The sequence below is a fragment of the Ipomoea triloba genome, chromosome 15, assembly GCF_003576645.1.
Source record: "Ipomoea triloba cultivar NCNSP0323 chromosome 15, ASM357664v1".
NCBI classification, from domain to species: domain Eukaryota; kingdom Viridiplantae; phylum Streptophyta; class Magnoliopsida; order Solanales; family Convolvulaceae; genus Ipomoea; species Ipomoea triloba.
In genome coordinates this window covers 1,534,395-1,549,388 of record NC_044930.1, presented here as the reverse complement: position 1 = coordinate 1,549,388, position 14,994 = coordinate 1,534,395, and the positions used below count along the sequence as shown (strand labels likewise).

The 14,994-nt window shown below is 37.1% G+C and overlaps 1 protein-coding gene across 3 annotated transcripts; it reads right to left on the bottom strand.

Moving 5' to 3' along the window:
* Positions 1-569: 569 nt before the first annotated feature.
* Positions 570-10,438, bottom strand: LOC116005554 (splicing factor 3B subunit 3). Of its 3 annotated transcripts, XM_031245772.1 has the most exons (15): positions 10,065-10,244; positions 9,413-9,547; positions 9,251-9,330; positions 8,984-9,067; positions 8,761-8,848; positions 8,505-8,659; positions 6,336-8,340; positions 5,286-5,593; positions 4,662-4,977; positions 4,417-4,572; positions 4,082-4,223; positions 3,609-3,685; positions 1,882-2,021; positions 1,371-1,479; positions 570-1,164 (listed from the first exon to the last, which is right to left on the bottom strand). In XM_031245772.1, exons 1-15 carry the CDS (start codon positions 10,242-10,244, stop codon positions 967-969), a joined length of 4,173 nt encoding a protein of 1,390 aa, XP_031101632.1. In that variant the 3' UTR covers positions 570-966. The 3 variants fall into 3 exon arrangements, 2 of the variants coding, with proteins under 2 accessions (XP_031101632.1, XP_031101633.1); XR_004094991.1 differs by lacking the exons at positions 570-1,164; positions 1,371-1,479; positions 1,882-2,021 and adding an exon at positions 2,028-3,495 and having other exon boundaries at positions 3,537-3,685; positions 10,065-10,436; XM_031245773.1 differs by lacking the exons at positions 570-1,164; positions 1,371-1,479; positions 1,882-2,021; positions 3,609-3,685; positions 4,082-4,223 and having other exon boundaries at positions 4,422-4,572; positions 4,670-4,977; positions 10,065-10,438.
* Between the last annotated feature and the right edge of the window lie 4,556 nt (positions 10,439-14,994).

Below are 14,994 nucleotides of genomic sequence, written 5' to 3'. Positions count from 1 at the left end.
GGCCATAAACCATGATGGTAAAGGATTGTTTGAGGAGGATTTGGTTAACTCTGTTGAGGGAAGGATGAAATGGGAGCCAATTATATAGGTAGGAAGGGAGAGAAGGAGAGGTTGCATAGTTCACATGCATGCTGAATGTATGAACAAGCAAATTATGTGTGTGGGGTTAGAGTTGTGGTTGGGGGTGGGGGCTGGCTATCATGCATAATGAAAAAATAGGAATGTGAGCATAAATATAATATGTGCAGTCCAACTATCAACTTAGGCTTTTAGTTGAGATGGAGCACATGCTTTAATTTGGTATCTGGGTTCGAATCTCCGCGTCACCCTCAAAAAAGAGACTTCCACGTGTTGCGCTTGGAATCCACCGCACACGTTGAGGGGGCGTGTGAGCATAAATATAATATGTGCAGTCCAACTATCAGCTTAGGCTTTTAGTTGAGATGGAGCACATGCTTTAATTAGGAAAGGCTATTCTCATACAAGCATGATGAAGTGCAAAGCATCAATCTAATTGTCTCACCTTTTACCCAGTGAAGTTCATTCTGTAGAAATCAAGATTACTAGAATTCAAACGAAAAATGCAAATTGAAGCATAATATCTACAATTTATATTTGTGGTTGAATCCTTGCAAGTGCGTAATAATTTACAAGCTAGAACTGCTACAAGAAACACAGAAAGTTTATAGATGCAACCAAGTAAACACGGGACTCCCTGTAACAAAAATGTGCACAAGTTTCGGACTTATATTGACATGACACAAATGGCATAATGAGCAAACCCCAGACTGGAAGATCGTATAACTAAATAGAACAGGCCGGGGTTGTATTCTTACAAAATGATTCTGGTGGAGGAGCTCTTCGAATCATTGACACGATCACCAATAAGAGATCCACAAACGATTGCCCTTGCATGTGCTAATTCTATTCTATATTTCGGTGCTTTCGCACAAACAAACAGTTGACTCAATTCAGTGCATAGTGAACCCGCTCCAGCAGACGCACAACCTGACTAACAGTAATAGGAGCAGGCAAGGGCTTTGAATTTAACATGATTGTATTATGTGAGCCAAGGGGTAGTGCTAATACAGCCTCTTGTTGCATACTAGTCAGCTCCAAGAACTGGGCAAGCATATCACCATCAAGTACCCTCAATGCCCCAGCCTGCCAAATGAATAGCCATCACAAACTTTATAAACTTTTCCTATCTTCATATCAATTTAATTTACATATTAGCATTAGTTCAATTTCCTATCCAAAAGAACCCATTGGGAGTAATTTTCACAAAGTACCAACAAGTTTCAAAAAAAAAAAAAAACCTTTAGCTCAAGAATCAAAAGAATAATAAGTAGTACTATTATATTGCATACCGAACTTTCACGGCTGCGGAACTCATTATGGTCATTTCCGAGTATAGGAGCAGTCAATGGATGAATAACAAGCCTTGCTTGTACTGCTTCTAACAGTTCATATTCCACCCTGTGATCAAGCAAAGCAAATCTCAATGAAAACACATGCAGTCCAGGTCTCCAGGATATATTTTCTGTGAAACATTTACTACAGGAACATTGAATTGAAGTTACAACAATAATTTCTTTTCCTAATAGTAAAAACTGTAGTCAATTTTGGACACTATATAGTACTCAAATTACAAAGCAGTAACGATAAAAACATGTTTCCATTTCTAGCCCTTGTTTTTCTTCTATTTTTCTTTCCCCCATTTATTTCAGTAGCGTGTATCAAGTAGAAAAGGCTAGCTAAACAGTTCACATAGAGACCAAGGAATTAAAATTCTGCTTGTATACAATGCAACACCAGACTTAGGAAGCCAATGCACATACAGCATACTGACTTCAAAGGAATCACCAAATCATTTCATACCTTGTCAGAGGAACAAAAGTAATTATGCTTCCTAATAGTGTGCTAGCCATAATGCTACTCTGTGACACATCACTAACACCATTAGTGTCTCGACAGCCCCTCAAAACATCGTCAGCAGGAAGTTTGTAGGAGAATGAGCCCTGCAATTAGTAGTTCCTTGAGTCATATTTGTGAAGAGCATGACCAACCAGTCAAATGATAAAATTATTTTGAAAGAAAAACAATATTATACAACTCTGCTGTCATTTAACAAGAAACTTCTATGTTCAATCATTGGAAATTTTAGTAAATTCAGCTGACTTCCATGAGATAACATCCTGAATTACTGACAAATAAAGAGTAGCCCGCATTTAAGCTCCACATTTATTAAGGTACTTAGAGGCCATAGAAAACACAGCATTGTACTTCCCTAACAAAATCTGACATATCATTAGTCTGTCTTAATCACACTCTGACAGATTGTCAGAAAGTTGCCACAAATAAAGAACACCTCCAGTTAAGGAGAGCAGCAAATTTCTTTTCCACAAACACATTATTTCAGTCCAAATCGCTTCAGTAAGCTGAATCATATATAGAGAGTAGAAGTTCTCATCTCTACAAACATTCATGTCATTTAGTTTCTAAAATTTTTATAAGTCAGCTGTTAACAGCAGTTACAACCCTTTTTTGTCCATAAATGGTGTTCCTATCATCTATACTAATAACTCTTAGGGAGTTTTAAACTTTTGGTTTCCCTTTTTTCACCATGCTGATGGTCAAACTCTTTATGATAACTTTTAACCACTTTTGGTCCCTTAAGTCTTTAAAAGTTGCCAGCATTATTCCCTACTGCTTACTATGGACATGATTACGGAAATTCACGTGTGGGTAACTTGACCGCAACAGGTGAGGCAAGCTGGCAACATAAGCCAATAGCTGGATTCAAAATAACAAAACCATTTGATTTGCTAATCAGAGGAGTTCAACAGATGCTGCAAGCCTGCAACAGGTAAAAAATTGAAGAAAAAATCCTCCGTCCCTTGTTCTCACCAGAGAAAAGAAGGGCAATTAAACCCCCTGTTGTTGTCCAATGATTTGTAGACTAGGCCAATGATGAATTAGCTAATTTAATCTTCCAAGTCATTTAATCAGGTTATTCTTCATAAACTGCTCTGAAACTTTGATTATTCTTGACAAAGATCTTGAATGTTTATAGAGATGAGATCTTGATTAAGCTCTGAAATCTGAAATTTTACTGCTCATACCGAATGCCTAGTTCTGGCACCAATAGTGTCAACCAGCTAGCAGAGGAAGCGGCAGATGCATGCCATCCTCCTCAGGAATGTTGAACTTGACAGCTTTTGGGTTCAAGTCTGGATTTGGGTCCTTTGCCTGCACCACCTCCATTCATAAGGATGCTGAATTGAAGTGGCAACTAATGAACTTAGCCAAATCCCAAGGATGTTCACATCTACTAAAGAACTGTGCATTTTTGTTCACGATTAAGGGTAGGGGTCCAAGACTGGCTATTTTTAAAAACTTAAGTGACCAAGGGTGGCTTAATATTAGGATAAGGAGTTTGACCATCAGAGTTATGAAAGAAGGGGGTCGGGTCTACAAGTGAAAAGACCCTAACTCTTAAATGCAGTTCTTAAAGACAAGATTCATGGAAACAACTATAATGTGGCAGCAGATGACAGCTGATACCATGGTAACATCATTTCCAATAGGTCCTAAAAGAAACTTACTTTTCGGATCCGCATCGCAATTTCACCCATGTAAAATGATGAAACTACAGCTAAGTTGCATTCAGGACTGGAATTCTCTGCAACACTAAGCTCAGTTAGAAACAAATCAAGAAAGGAAACTTTGCAATAACAGCATACAACATATCAACAACAAGAAACTAATAGATAAAGAGTTCAAAGAAGATGAAAAAGGGAAAAGTAGAAACTAAAAACATTTAAATCAAAACAAACATTTACTTGGGCCAAAGAAGACTAGAAGAGAAACATCTTTTCAGGCCATTAAAATTTATAATTACACTATGACTATCTCAGATAGTCTCCAGAGACTGCAGATCGCATCCTTAGAAGGAAAGCATTAAACCACTAGCATAAGCTGGAAATATAGACAATTGAATTGCAGCAAAAACCAGTTGCAAGTACAAGAAAGAATATGATTTCAAAACTAATACAAGGTCCGAAAGAAAAAAGTTCACCTTCTGAATGATTTAAACAGGACAAGATGGCAACACTCCCCTTTCGATCAGAAACTGCAGCTGTATCAACATCCATAAGAATGCAATCAGCAACTAACCGCTGGACAGGATCACAGTAAAGCTGTTCCAGTTTTCTTGCATCCTGGGTTGAAATGCAGAATCAAGGTAATGTGTTTAGGATAAAAGAATTTCATGCTACCAATGCAAGCCACTACTTAGGCTTGAACTTTCTGCGTAAGTACACAAACTTAAGAAAGCAGCATGATGAATATGCTCAACCATTTCCTAAAATAAAGCAGCAAAAAGGTGATAATAACAGATCAAGAATCTAATACCTCCTGATATGAGTAGAACATGATACCATCCCTACAATCACCAACAGCAATTCTAGTTAAGTGTGCAGTTAAAGTCATGATCATGAATCGTGTTTTCCCTCCCGCTAGTCGTCTCACCCTTTGAGAATTATCACTGGAGAAGCCACATACATAAAACTGACAAAGAGAGAGCATATATTAGAAGCGGTAGAGGGGGCCACGCAAGGCAACTTATTATGCAAAAGAAATGGTATATTGCTACTTACAGCATTACCAGCTGAAGCCAAGAAATTACGATCAAGGTAAGGGCAGATAGCAAGAACCACTCCTGGCCAAATGTTTGAATATGTTAAACGTAACTGCCATGGCTCACTTTCTTCAAGTCTAATCCCATCACAGCTGTTGTCATCAGGGCTGCTACAAAGGCTACTACCAGACAGCTGTTCAGTTGCATATCCCCCACTTTCACAAAAGGGTGAAGTTCGTTGAGAAGATGATCCAGCTCTCGAAAAAAATGCTATTGAACCACTATCTGAATTTGGAATATGTTCAAGGCAGAGGACTAACAAACGACCCCTAGTACTGTAAAAAAGCATTTATCAGATCAATACAAAAAGATAAGGCAAAGATACTTGAAAACAATTGATTGAAGAAATACTTTTAGATCAAGAAGTAAAATCATTGACCATGCTACAGAAAGCTACTAGGATAAACAATAAGCTCAAAGTAAAACTGTCAGAGTGTCAGGTTAGAAATTTTCAAACATCTTATGAATTTTAAATATACAAGTAAACATGCATAATACAATACATAAATCTAAAGCCAACATAATAAAAGGAACAGATCTCAAAAAGAAACTGCCAAAATGAATTCAGGAGATAATAATAAACCTTTCAGCTTCACCACTAGGCATTATTACAGGTCCTGATGAGAGGCTAGTTCCAACTACCAAAACATGATCATTCCCAGATTTCACCAACTCCATGCATTTACCAGTCTCCCCAGGATCCAGTTTAAATGAGGATACCACTGATCCACTTAGAGGATCTATACAGCAAACATCAGAGGATGAATCATCATTGAGATCAGTCCTCAAGACAACCAATAACTTGCTTTCACTATGATATAAGACCTTGCGTGGAGTGCCATCAAGGTTAAACTTCTGCACATTAAGCCGTTTACTAGACACCATCTCCACCTAAAACGTAATTAGGACAACTGTTATATCAAACTATGATTACCATGAAGACATAAAGAATAAACAAACTATTAGGCTGTAATTACTGAAATAAAATGCAAGGAAAGATGATGCTCTTTCTTGTGCAAGAATGAAAACCTGACAGGCAAAATATTTATTTTATACCCTACACAGTTTCTTTTTCAAAGGGGGGAAGGGGTTAGAGGATATAGCATCACGAACAGTCTCAAAAAAGGGTCTCTAACAGGCCAAACTTCAGAAGCATGAAGCAGATGTCTAGATAACCTCCAAACAGGTCTGGAACTTGAATAAAAACATAAATAGTTGCTGAGTAGAAACTCAGGTGGTTAGGTTCTTATACAAGGTGTAGTGCTACAACTTCTTCCATTTTGTCATATGATTCCAACAGTTACTAAGCAAACCGTGTTATCAGATTTCCTTCATCTCCTCCGCCTAATATCTTAGATAAAAAGTAAGGCACCCTACTCAAAAATCATTTGCTCTAGGTAAATAAATAAATGAATAAAGCTACAATATCAAGCATGCATTTTTTCCATGCATTGAATCCATATAATATTCAAATTAAGGTAATAGATACCAAGGGAACCCTACCTAATAATATCATGCATACAATGTTTACGAGCATTCAATCCACACGACATTCAAAAGGTTACATTCAATTTGGTGTTGATGCCTCAACATTTAAGCCAAGAACAATAAATAGAATGGAAATAAACTATACCAAATTAAGACTGTTGTCAGCAACAAATAGAATTCCCTTCGGACATTCAGTGGAACAAACAGGAGTGGCATGTGTGGAAGGCTGAAAGGAGATGGATGTATAGGAAAGGCTATGTCTTGCAGTTTGTAATAGCCAAGGCCTATCACTCAGTGCAATTACATCAGCATCAAGAGAGTCACTCAATGGAACCAAAAAAGCTGGGGTGATGCCTATGCGACGGACTGCAATTAGTTGAAGATGAATAGGAAAACTGTCCCTTGTCTTATCAAATAAAGTGGATGAGGAAGTAGGCATGGCCTTGTAATTTACAGATGTGAATGGTGTAGTAGAATTTGCCAAATTAGAACTGGTGAAATGCTGCAGATTAGATGAGTGTAGCAAAGAAATATTAGAGGTAGAAGGCCACTCAAACCTGAGTAGCATACCATTCCTCAATCCTGAAAGAATATAGGGTCGATCAACAAGTACAAGCTTTACATCCTGAGGAACACAGCCAGTGATGGTAGTTCCTAGAGTGTTTGTTAATGATATGGATCCTATAGCAATAACTTGAAGGCCCTTATCAAGCGAAAAGGACAGTACTTCTACCGAAGGTTTGTGTGTACCAATAATAAAGGTACTACTAAGGTCAAGCTCTGCCGGAAAAGCAGCCAAAGGGGCATCATTTGTGCTGCTCATTGGTGAAACTAATGGTTTTTGCTCAAGCTGTTTCTGAGGGATGGAAATGCAGGACAACTCATCCTGCAATCTTACATGTTGCAACTGGTACAATTCATATTGATAAGCTGATAATGATTTCAGACCAAGTACATACAAAAAGCATGGACTAGAAGTGGCCACAACTATCACATTATACCCAACTGCACCCAAACTAATTCTTGTATCATTAGGCGACCATGATGTTCCAACAGGGGAAGATAGGGGAACACCTTCAGGATGAGCAGATGCAATAGGCACGCAAAGTCTAACAGCATCTTTGTGTATTTGCACCAGTAAACCATCAGCCATGAGACCACATGCCAAGGTGCTGACATCAGGCTGGAAACCCACAGAATCAGTTACATCAGAAAAGCTTACCCCAACTGAAAGCACTCTGGTTTCTTCAACAAATGAGAGCACAAGGAATGAATGATATCTATCAGTGACTTTCATTTTGACAGTCCAAGTGCCCGTTATGCCTTGATAAATGGGAGCAGTTTTCAACAACTTCTCCACACTGATACCACTTCGAATAATTCGCAATGACCCTTCAGGTGCCATCCCGCAGCAAGCAAACATTTGATCATGTTTCTCATTGTAGTAGTCCACAACTGACATATCCAATATTGGTGCAATGTTCTGGATTGGACTTCTGTAAACTAGCCTGCCATCATCCAATTTTAAAACCATCCCATCACCCATCTCAACAATAGCTGCTATAAAATCACTTTCCACCCACAATAGCTCTTTTGCTGGTAGCCCTTTGTAAAGGCAATCAGATAAGCTCATTTTGATGCCATCAGAATCAGAAAAAATCTCAACCATAAAAAGTTGACCTGAATCAGCACTAAAAATCATCCTTGGGTTGTTTTTATTTGCAGAGTCCCAAGTCCATGAGCAGACATAATTAGTACCTGGTTTGGTGCTGCTATCATCATCAATATTCATTGGATCACTTTTGTTTATGTCACTGAGCTCCAATAAGGCAGAGGCAGCAACATTATACATTCCTTCTTCATCAATGATATCAGGAATCCTAATTGTAGGTTCCACAAAATTCTGCTCTTCCACTGAAGGAGTGAAATTTAAACTAATTCTATATAGGGAATAAGGATTATGAGCATCCTTGCAATCCATTAAGACGGCATCTCCAGCCCTGAACAGTATAACTAGTCCATATGAATGAGGAACTTCAACTATATGATGTGCAAATGGTCCAGCTTCTACATACTGATATATCACATGAAGCAAATTTTCTTTAGGTTTCCATTCTAACAACATGAGCTCATTCCTATATGTTCTCTCCCTGCAGTAGATAATTCAGCTTTCTTATTAACAGTGGGAAGCTTTATCAACAAAAATAAATATCACAGAGAAGAAAAACATGAAACCAGTTTCAGTAATAAAGCAATTTTACAAATTGGGAATTTGACAAAATCTTCTCTGTGAAACCATTATCAGTCATCATACCTATTCAGAAGAATTGCTAATACAGGGTTGTGCTCCTTACTTGGCTGGCGGAGATCTTTTGAGATAAAGCACATGCTCCATATGGTACCACAGATTTCAGTAACACCATTTACAGTTTTAATGTCCTCGTGATTGTCAGGAGGACAACAGATTTTCTAATACCATTAAGCAAAAGAATGTCAGCAACTCCAATTGTGATATCCAGTTCAGGTAGGTAGAAAGCACATAGAAAATAACGCACAGTTAGAAACTTAACCTTATCAATAATATCATTGCCACAAGAAGTCGAGACAGAGAAAAGAGCTAATTTGTTTTCATATGCGCTAGCAGCAATGAAACAGCCACTGCATAGAGCAAAGTAATAAACCTACATAAATAAACATCCTACAAACTCTAAGTCATAACCCAAGAACTGATAAGTAATGTTACTAACAATCTAACTGTACTGGTTACACTTCTTAGTCAAGGAAAAAACTTACTTAGAATCAATGGCTAGCATCCTTCCAATTTGATTCCTTGAATTCCCAAGAGAAGAGAGTTGAACATGTGTTAATGGGAAAAACCTAGATCAACAATGAAGTCCCATAAAAGTAAGACTTAAATGGAAATAATAAGTTTCTAAGCTAAATTTGAACACTGTAACTATAGGTCGAGTATCTTAGCAGGCTTAGGGAAAAAAATACAAATAAAGCAAAAAGAATATAAAAATATAAATATATTTAGTCAACAAAAAACAAAGCCAAAACCTGTGCATTTCATTGCAAAATGCAAGAAATGATAGCTTTCCTGAATCAGAAATAACAACCAGAATGTCTTTGCCATGAATCTACAAAGAAACAAATAATAGAATGATACCCTGCATTTGTATAGAAATAAATCTGACTGTTGAAAGAAAAGTAACTAAAAACCTGTGAGCTTCGAGAATGAAATCGATCATTCCAAGGCAGAATGGCAAGGTCTTTTATAGTGCCAAACACTGGCTGCTCACATATTGATTGTACAACTCCATCATCATCTATGATCACCAATTCTATAGATGTCTCCTGAACCAAATGCCTATCATATATCAGTTATCATCATCAGCTAGCACTAAGAAGCAAGGACTACAATCAAGATAATATGGCATCCAAACTTCAGCTCTATTCACACATTCACTATACTAAAGCTAATGAATTTGTGTACCATACACAGAAGCAGTTAGCCTCACCTCTGTAGAGACCTTTTTATGCCTAAAACTATTCACCACATAGGATGCAGACCCTCTTCTCAGTCATTCCAATTTGTGATATGATATTTCTATTTTCCTTCTCACATTTTCACCTTTAATTCGCATTTCTTACACAATTTTTTTTCGCACTGCAACAAGCCCCACTTGAGATGATTTCATCACTGTTTTAATCTTTTTGGGTACGGGTTTGCCTAGAGAACTAAACAACAAACGTTGATAATTGCACTTAAAGAAAATTTAATCGCTAAGCATTTGCAACTGAAAGCAGAAATCCAATACTGAGTATTAATAATCCCAAACGGAGCAGATAAATGAAGAGATAACACGGAGACCTTGCCGAAAACAACGTCGTTTGAGGAAGGGAAGCGGATGTGGCCATAGACGACTTGGAGAACAACGCTTCCTCTTAGCACCGTCTTCGCCAAATAACATCCTCCGTTCATAGCTGCTGATCGTGACCTGGAGCTACTCGCCGGCGCCGACGACGATGATTCCTCCTCCGAAACCGCCATCTTAGACAACGAATAGCAGCGATTGTATTCAGCTCGGCTCGATTCCGATTCCAATTTTCATTCGATTGAATGGTAATTAAATCCAGCTAAACCTAGGGTTTTTTTCTGTTTATGTCCTTCGCAGTTGAAAAGAGTAGTGGAGAAGTGAGGAAATGGGCGAGTTCTAATAATTTTCTCCTTCGTACTCTTGCAGGCTGTTTAACTGTTTTTTCAGTTTTTGAAAGAAAAATCCATAACTCCACTTTTAACGTGTTTTTATTGGATGTAGTTGTAATTCAATTATAACATAATTATTTGGTCATTTAAATTAGGGTGTTGTCAATACCTATTAGTCTAGTGATACTCAATTGCATGGTAACAGAGCCAGTAGTACTTTACGAAGTGTTTTATATCTTTCTCCGTCCATTTAACGGTTCGGGTCCACCTAACTAACCCTGCATAATTCTTTTCCAAAAAAAAAATGATTTGCCACTTGAACTATACTTTGAGTCTGACGATACCGATTTAGTCCATCAATCTTTGGGCTCAAGCTTTCTCCCATTCTAAACCTAATAATAATGCATTGCTTTTTAATAACAAAATAATGGATATAATAAAAAGCAGTGTGGAATGATTAACATGACTAACCACAAATATTATATATTTTTATAAGTTTACTTACCTCATTGATAATGGTACTATGGTAGGTAGTAACGCAGTCACTTTCCTCACTAGCTATGGATTTGGACCACCCATGATTTTAACAATTTATTAAACAATATTTCAAATTTGCCCCCAAACTCCCCTATATAATATGTCAAAAAAATGATCATTTAACATTGATCTAGCTTGTTCGTAGAGTTATCGCTACAATTACTTATTGATATGTACGCACTCATGTAGCTTTGGTCTTAACTACAATTTATTTTTAATGATGAGAAAAACTCGCAACTACTATATAAGGATGATAGGGATAAAATCCTGATTCACGTATTCCTATCTACCTGTCTAATGTATTTACCGACCTAGATTTGGTTGCTGGTCTATTTTCATGCCTAAAGTGCCCTGATTGTTCCTCCGGTCTCCATAGGCCGATCAAACCAACATCCCGCCCTGGTATGGTACCTTATTCGGCTAAAGTCCCGGCCTATCCGGGACTCACATTTGGCTTCCGTACGTTGGGCATCGCACAGGCCGGTGCATGTTTGACATGCTTAACGCATGCCGCTGGGCCGGAACTCTTCCCGATGCCACCTACAAAAGGCGCATTTATTGCTGGCAGATGAACTTTTGGCTGTTGAGTCTTTATGATAGTCAAAGAGACCGGGAACCTCTGACCCACTTTCACGTAAACCGATTTCGCATAGGGTATTCCAACTTGTACCCGATTGAGTATTAATACAGAGGATTTCATTCGTACCTCCGTATATTACTTTATCATTTTGACGCCGTCCGTGGGGACCGAACAATCTATGCCGATATGCACTCGATAAATTTCATATTGCAAGGTGGACTCGGGTCCATAGCATAATTTGCCAAACTGCACCTTGTGGGCCGACAACAGTGCATATAAGAAGGCCCATATGACATCCATCCAACCCAGCCCAAATGGCCTACGTCGGTGTTCTGAAACCGCCTGCTTATAATTCCTTGTTCGGTAAGCGCGTGGAAAGTGCATAATTTGTTTTCTGTTTCTTTTTGAAACGTTACGACGATTTGGCTTCGGTATTGGAAATTTAGAATCCGGGGAGTGATCTGTTGTCTTACAAAAATCAGAAAATCATATGTACGTACGTGTATGCTCTGTCGGGTTCAGACGCACCCATGCCTCGTAGTTCGGACTAAAATTAACTGGCCTCTCTGACTTCTGAAACACATGTTAGGATTTTCAATAAAATACTCCGTATTAATTAGCTAACTTTGTACGTTTTTTTGTTTTTGTTTTTGTTTTTTTTTTTCAGTTAATGAAAACGACTCAAAATCAAACTAAATAACCACCCTTAGTTGGTAATATTATTCACCTGAGCAAACAAAAATTATCCATCTATATATCAACAGCTATGCAAACAAAAAAAAAAACTAACTAACTTCTTAACTAGTAACAAATATTATCTAACACGGAAAGTAAAAAAAAATTTCGACACTTACAATATCTAATATTACTCAAAAAATATTTGGATAACCAGTTTTTTTGAGTGACGCGAGAACCCAAAACAACTACTAGATGGTGTAACTAAATGAATATATTATTACTAAGGCCCTGTTTGGTAAATGATTGTTGGCTGATTGAGTTAGAAGGTATGATTTGTTGATAATATTAGCTGATTGTAGAAAGTTGTTTGATAAATTAGCTGTTTGCTGATAGCTGTTTGGTATAATTTCTTTTCTCAAAAAGCTAATTGAAATGGCTGCTTTGAGTAGCATTTTGAATTTTAGCATTTTGGAGTTACAAAAAGCTTATTAACCAAACAACTAATAGTGGTCAAATAAGCCAAAATTGGCTGATAGGCTGATTATTTACCAAACAGGGCTTAAGTGAACAGTCTGAATATAATTACGAAGTGAACAGTCTGAGTAACTTTACTTTGGTTATTAAGTTTGGATAAGCATTTTAATACAAGGATAGGGTATATGTTTGGTCGCACCGTACGTACGCACGTAGGTCATAGGCCTAATATATTAGGAGTGGATTTCATATATCCGTACAAAAAGAAAGTACATTATATATCTAGCTGTACTGACAACGCTAAATGCATGCTCCCATGTTTGACTTATACTAGCTGGTACTAATAAGCAGTAGTAGCAGCGTCGAATGTGGTTATTAATGAAAAGCTAGCGATCGCCGACGACATACAGCGTATGAAGCTCTGTCAGTGTCAAATTAAATGGCTTTTTTTTCTGTCGTGAAAAGGTCGGCTTTCTGAATTATAGTATTATTATTAGAGTAATTCTATATATACTCTCAATTCACACTCCCATTTTTTACTCCATATGAGTTGGCATGCTTTGATTGATCAATTTAATAGGGGGTCATGTGTTTATTCATTCCTTTTTGTTTCATCCTCCAATCAAATTTGAACACAAGTGGGAGTAAAAGTAGGGAGTATAATTTTGGGAGTGCATCTAGTATTTTTGTTATTATTATTATTATTCCACGGTCATGTCTGACCCAGATTCCGTCAATAATCCCCCCGGCCTACATACGTCGGCGAAAAGGAGAAAAAAGCAAGGGCAAAAAGCTAGCTAGCTGGTCAGTTTAATTTCGTTGGAAAACAAATAATAATGCTGAAAAGACTACGCCGCCGCCTCTTCCTAAAAGCCATACCTTCATTGAATGGACACCACTTCGTAGAAATGCATGTCTGAAATTTACCAAGCTTACCGCATGCGTTGCATTGTCTCCCACACAAACTAACGCAAATATATATATATATATATATATATATATATATATATATATATATATATATGAGTTTCGTGCTATTGTTTTAGATGCGTAATTTTTCTTCTTAAAGTGCGTGATTTGTATGCTTAATGTGCATGTATTATTGAAATTTAAGATGCATCATTTTAAAACCTTAGGTGCGTGGTTTGTATTTTTAAGGTGCGTGGTTTGTGTTCTTAAGGTGTGTGGTTTGTATACTTAAGGTGCGTCGGCCTAAAGCTTTAGGTGCGCGTGATTTGCGTTTTTAAAATGCTTTGCTTGTGTGCTTAAGGTGCGTGGTTTGTGTACTTAAGGTGCACCATTATAATGTTTAGGTGCGTAACCGTATAATCCTATGGGAACTGTTTTGTATATATATATATATATATATATATATATATATATATATATATATATGATTACTAAACTAATGTAAATACCAAATACGCAATATAAAAATAAAAACTTTTAAAAGAAAAGTCAATGACAGCACCAAAACCAACTACTTAACTCGGTTATGGTTTACTTCAGTGTTGAAACTTGCAAAATTTAAATTAGGTAAGGGAAAAAAAATAAAAAATAATTAGAGTACTGGCCTAAATCATATCCATCAAGAAATGTATACCCAATTACATCATTAACTCAACTTACTAGTAAAGCTTGTATTTAGGGATCTGCCGCCCTCCAACCATTTTTTATTTTCATTATTTTCTCTTCGAAACCTAAAACATAATAACATATATCTACTTGATTAGTGTCAGTGTCACGGTGTCATCTGCATGCCACAGTTACACGCCTGCAAGCCGGGTAGCCATGCACCGACTTCATTAATTAGGTAGGTGAAGGCTTCGGTTAAAGTTAATTGTATAACTTCGAGAATATTGACGTTTAATTTAAATGTCATGTGTTTTTTTTTTTTTTGTTAAATTCCCCATAATGTTAATAGGTTATCAATGGAAAACAAATAAAATAATTCGAGAGATAATATAATAATATACATGATAAAAGCATTTTAGGTATAAATTAATTTTTTAGTGGTAATACGGTTAAATTGATCGTACTAAGTTATTTGGATTTAGTGTATGAGTTTAAGGTTAAAAGTCAAGTTTGGTAGGACAATTCGGAATTTGTTAGAGTTAAGAATCTCCCAAAATGTACCCTCCAAGTGTATTTAATGCACTTTATATAGGAAGAGAGGGGAACACATGTCAAGCTTTCGGCATGCTTGTCACGTATCAAAGATGAATTTTGAGATAGATTTTTTTTTTTTGGCAAAGTGTCCTTATGATGCTGATACTCCACTCCGAGTGATTATGATGTGATAACACTTTATGACAGGGCTGTCTA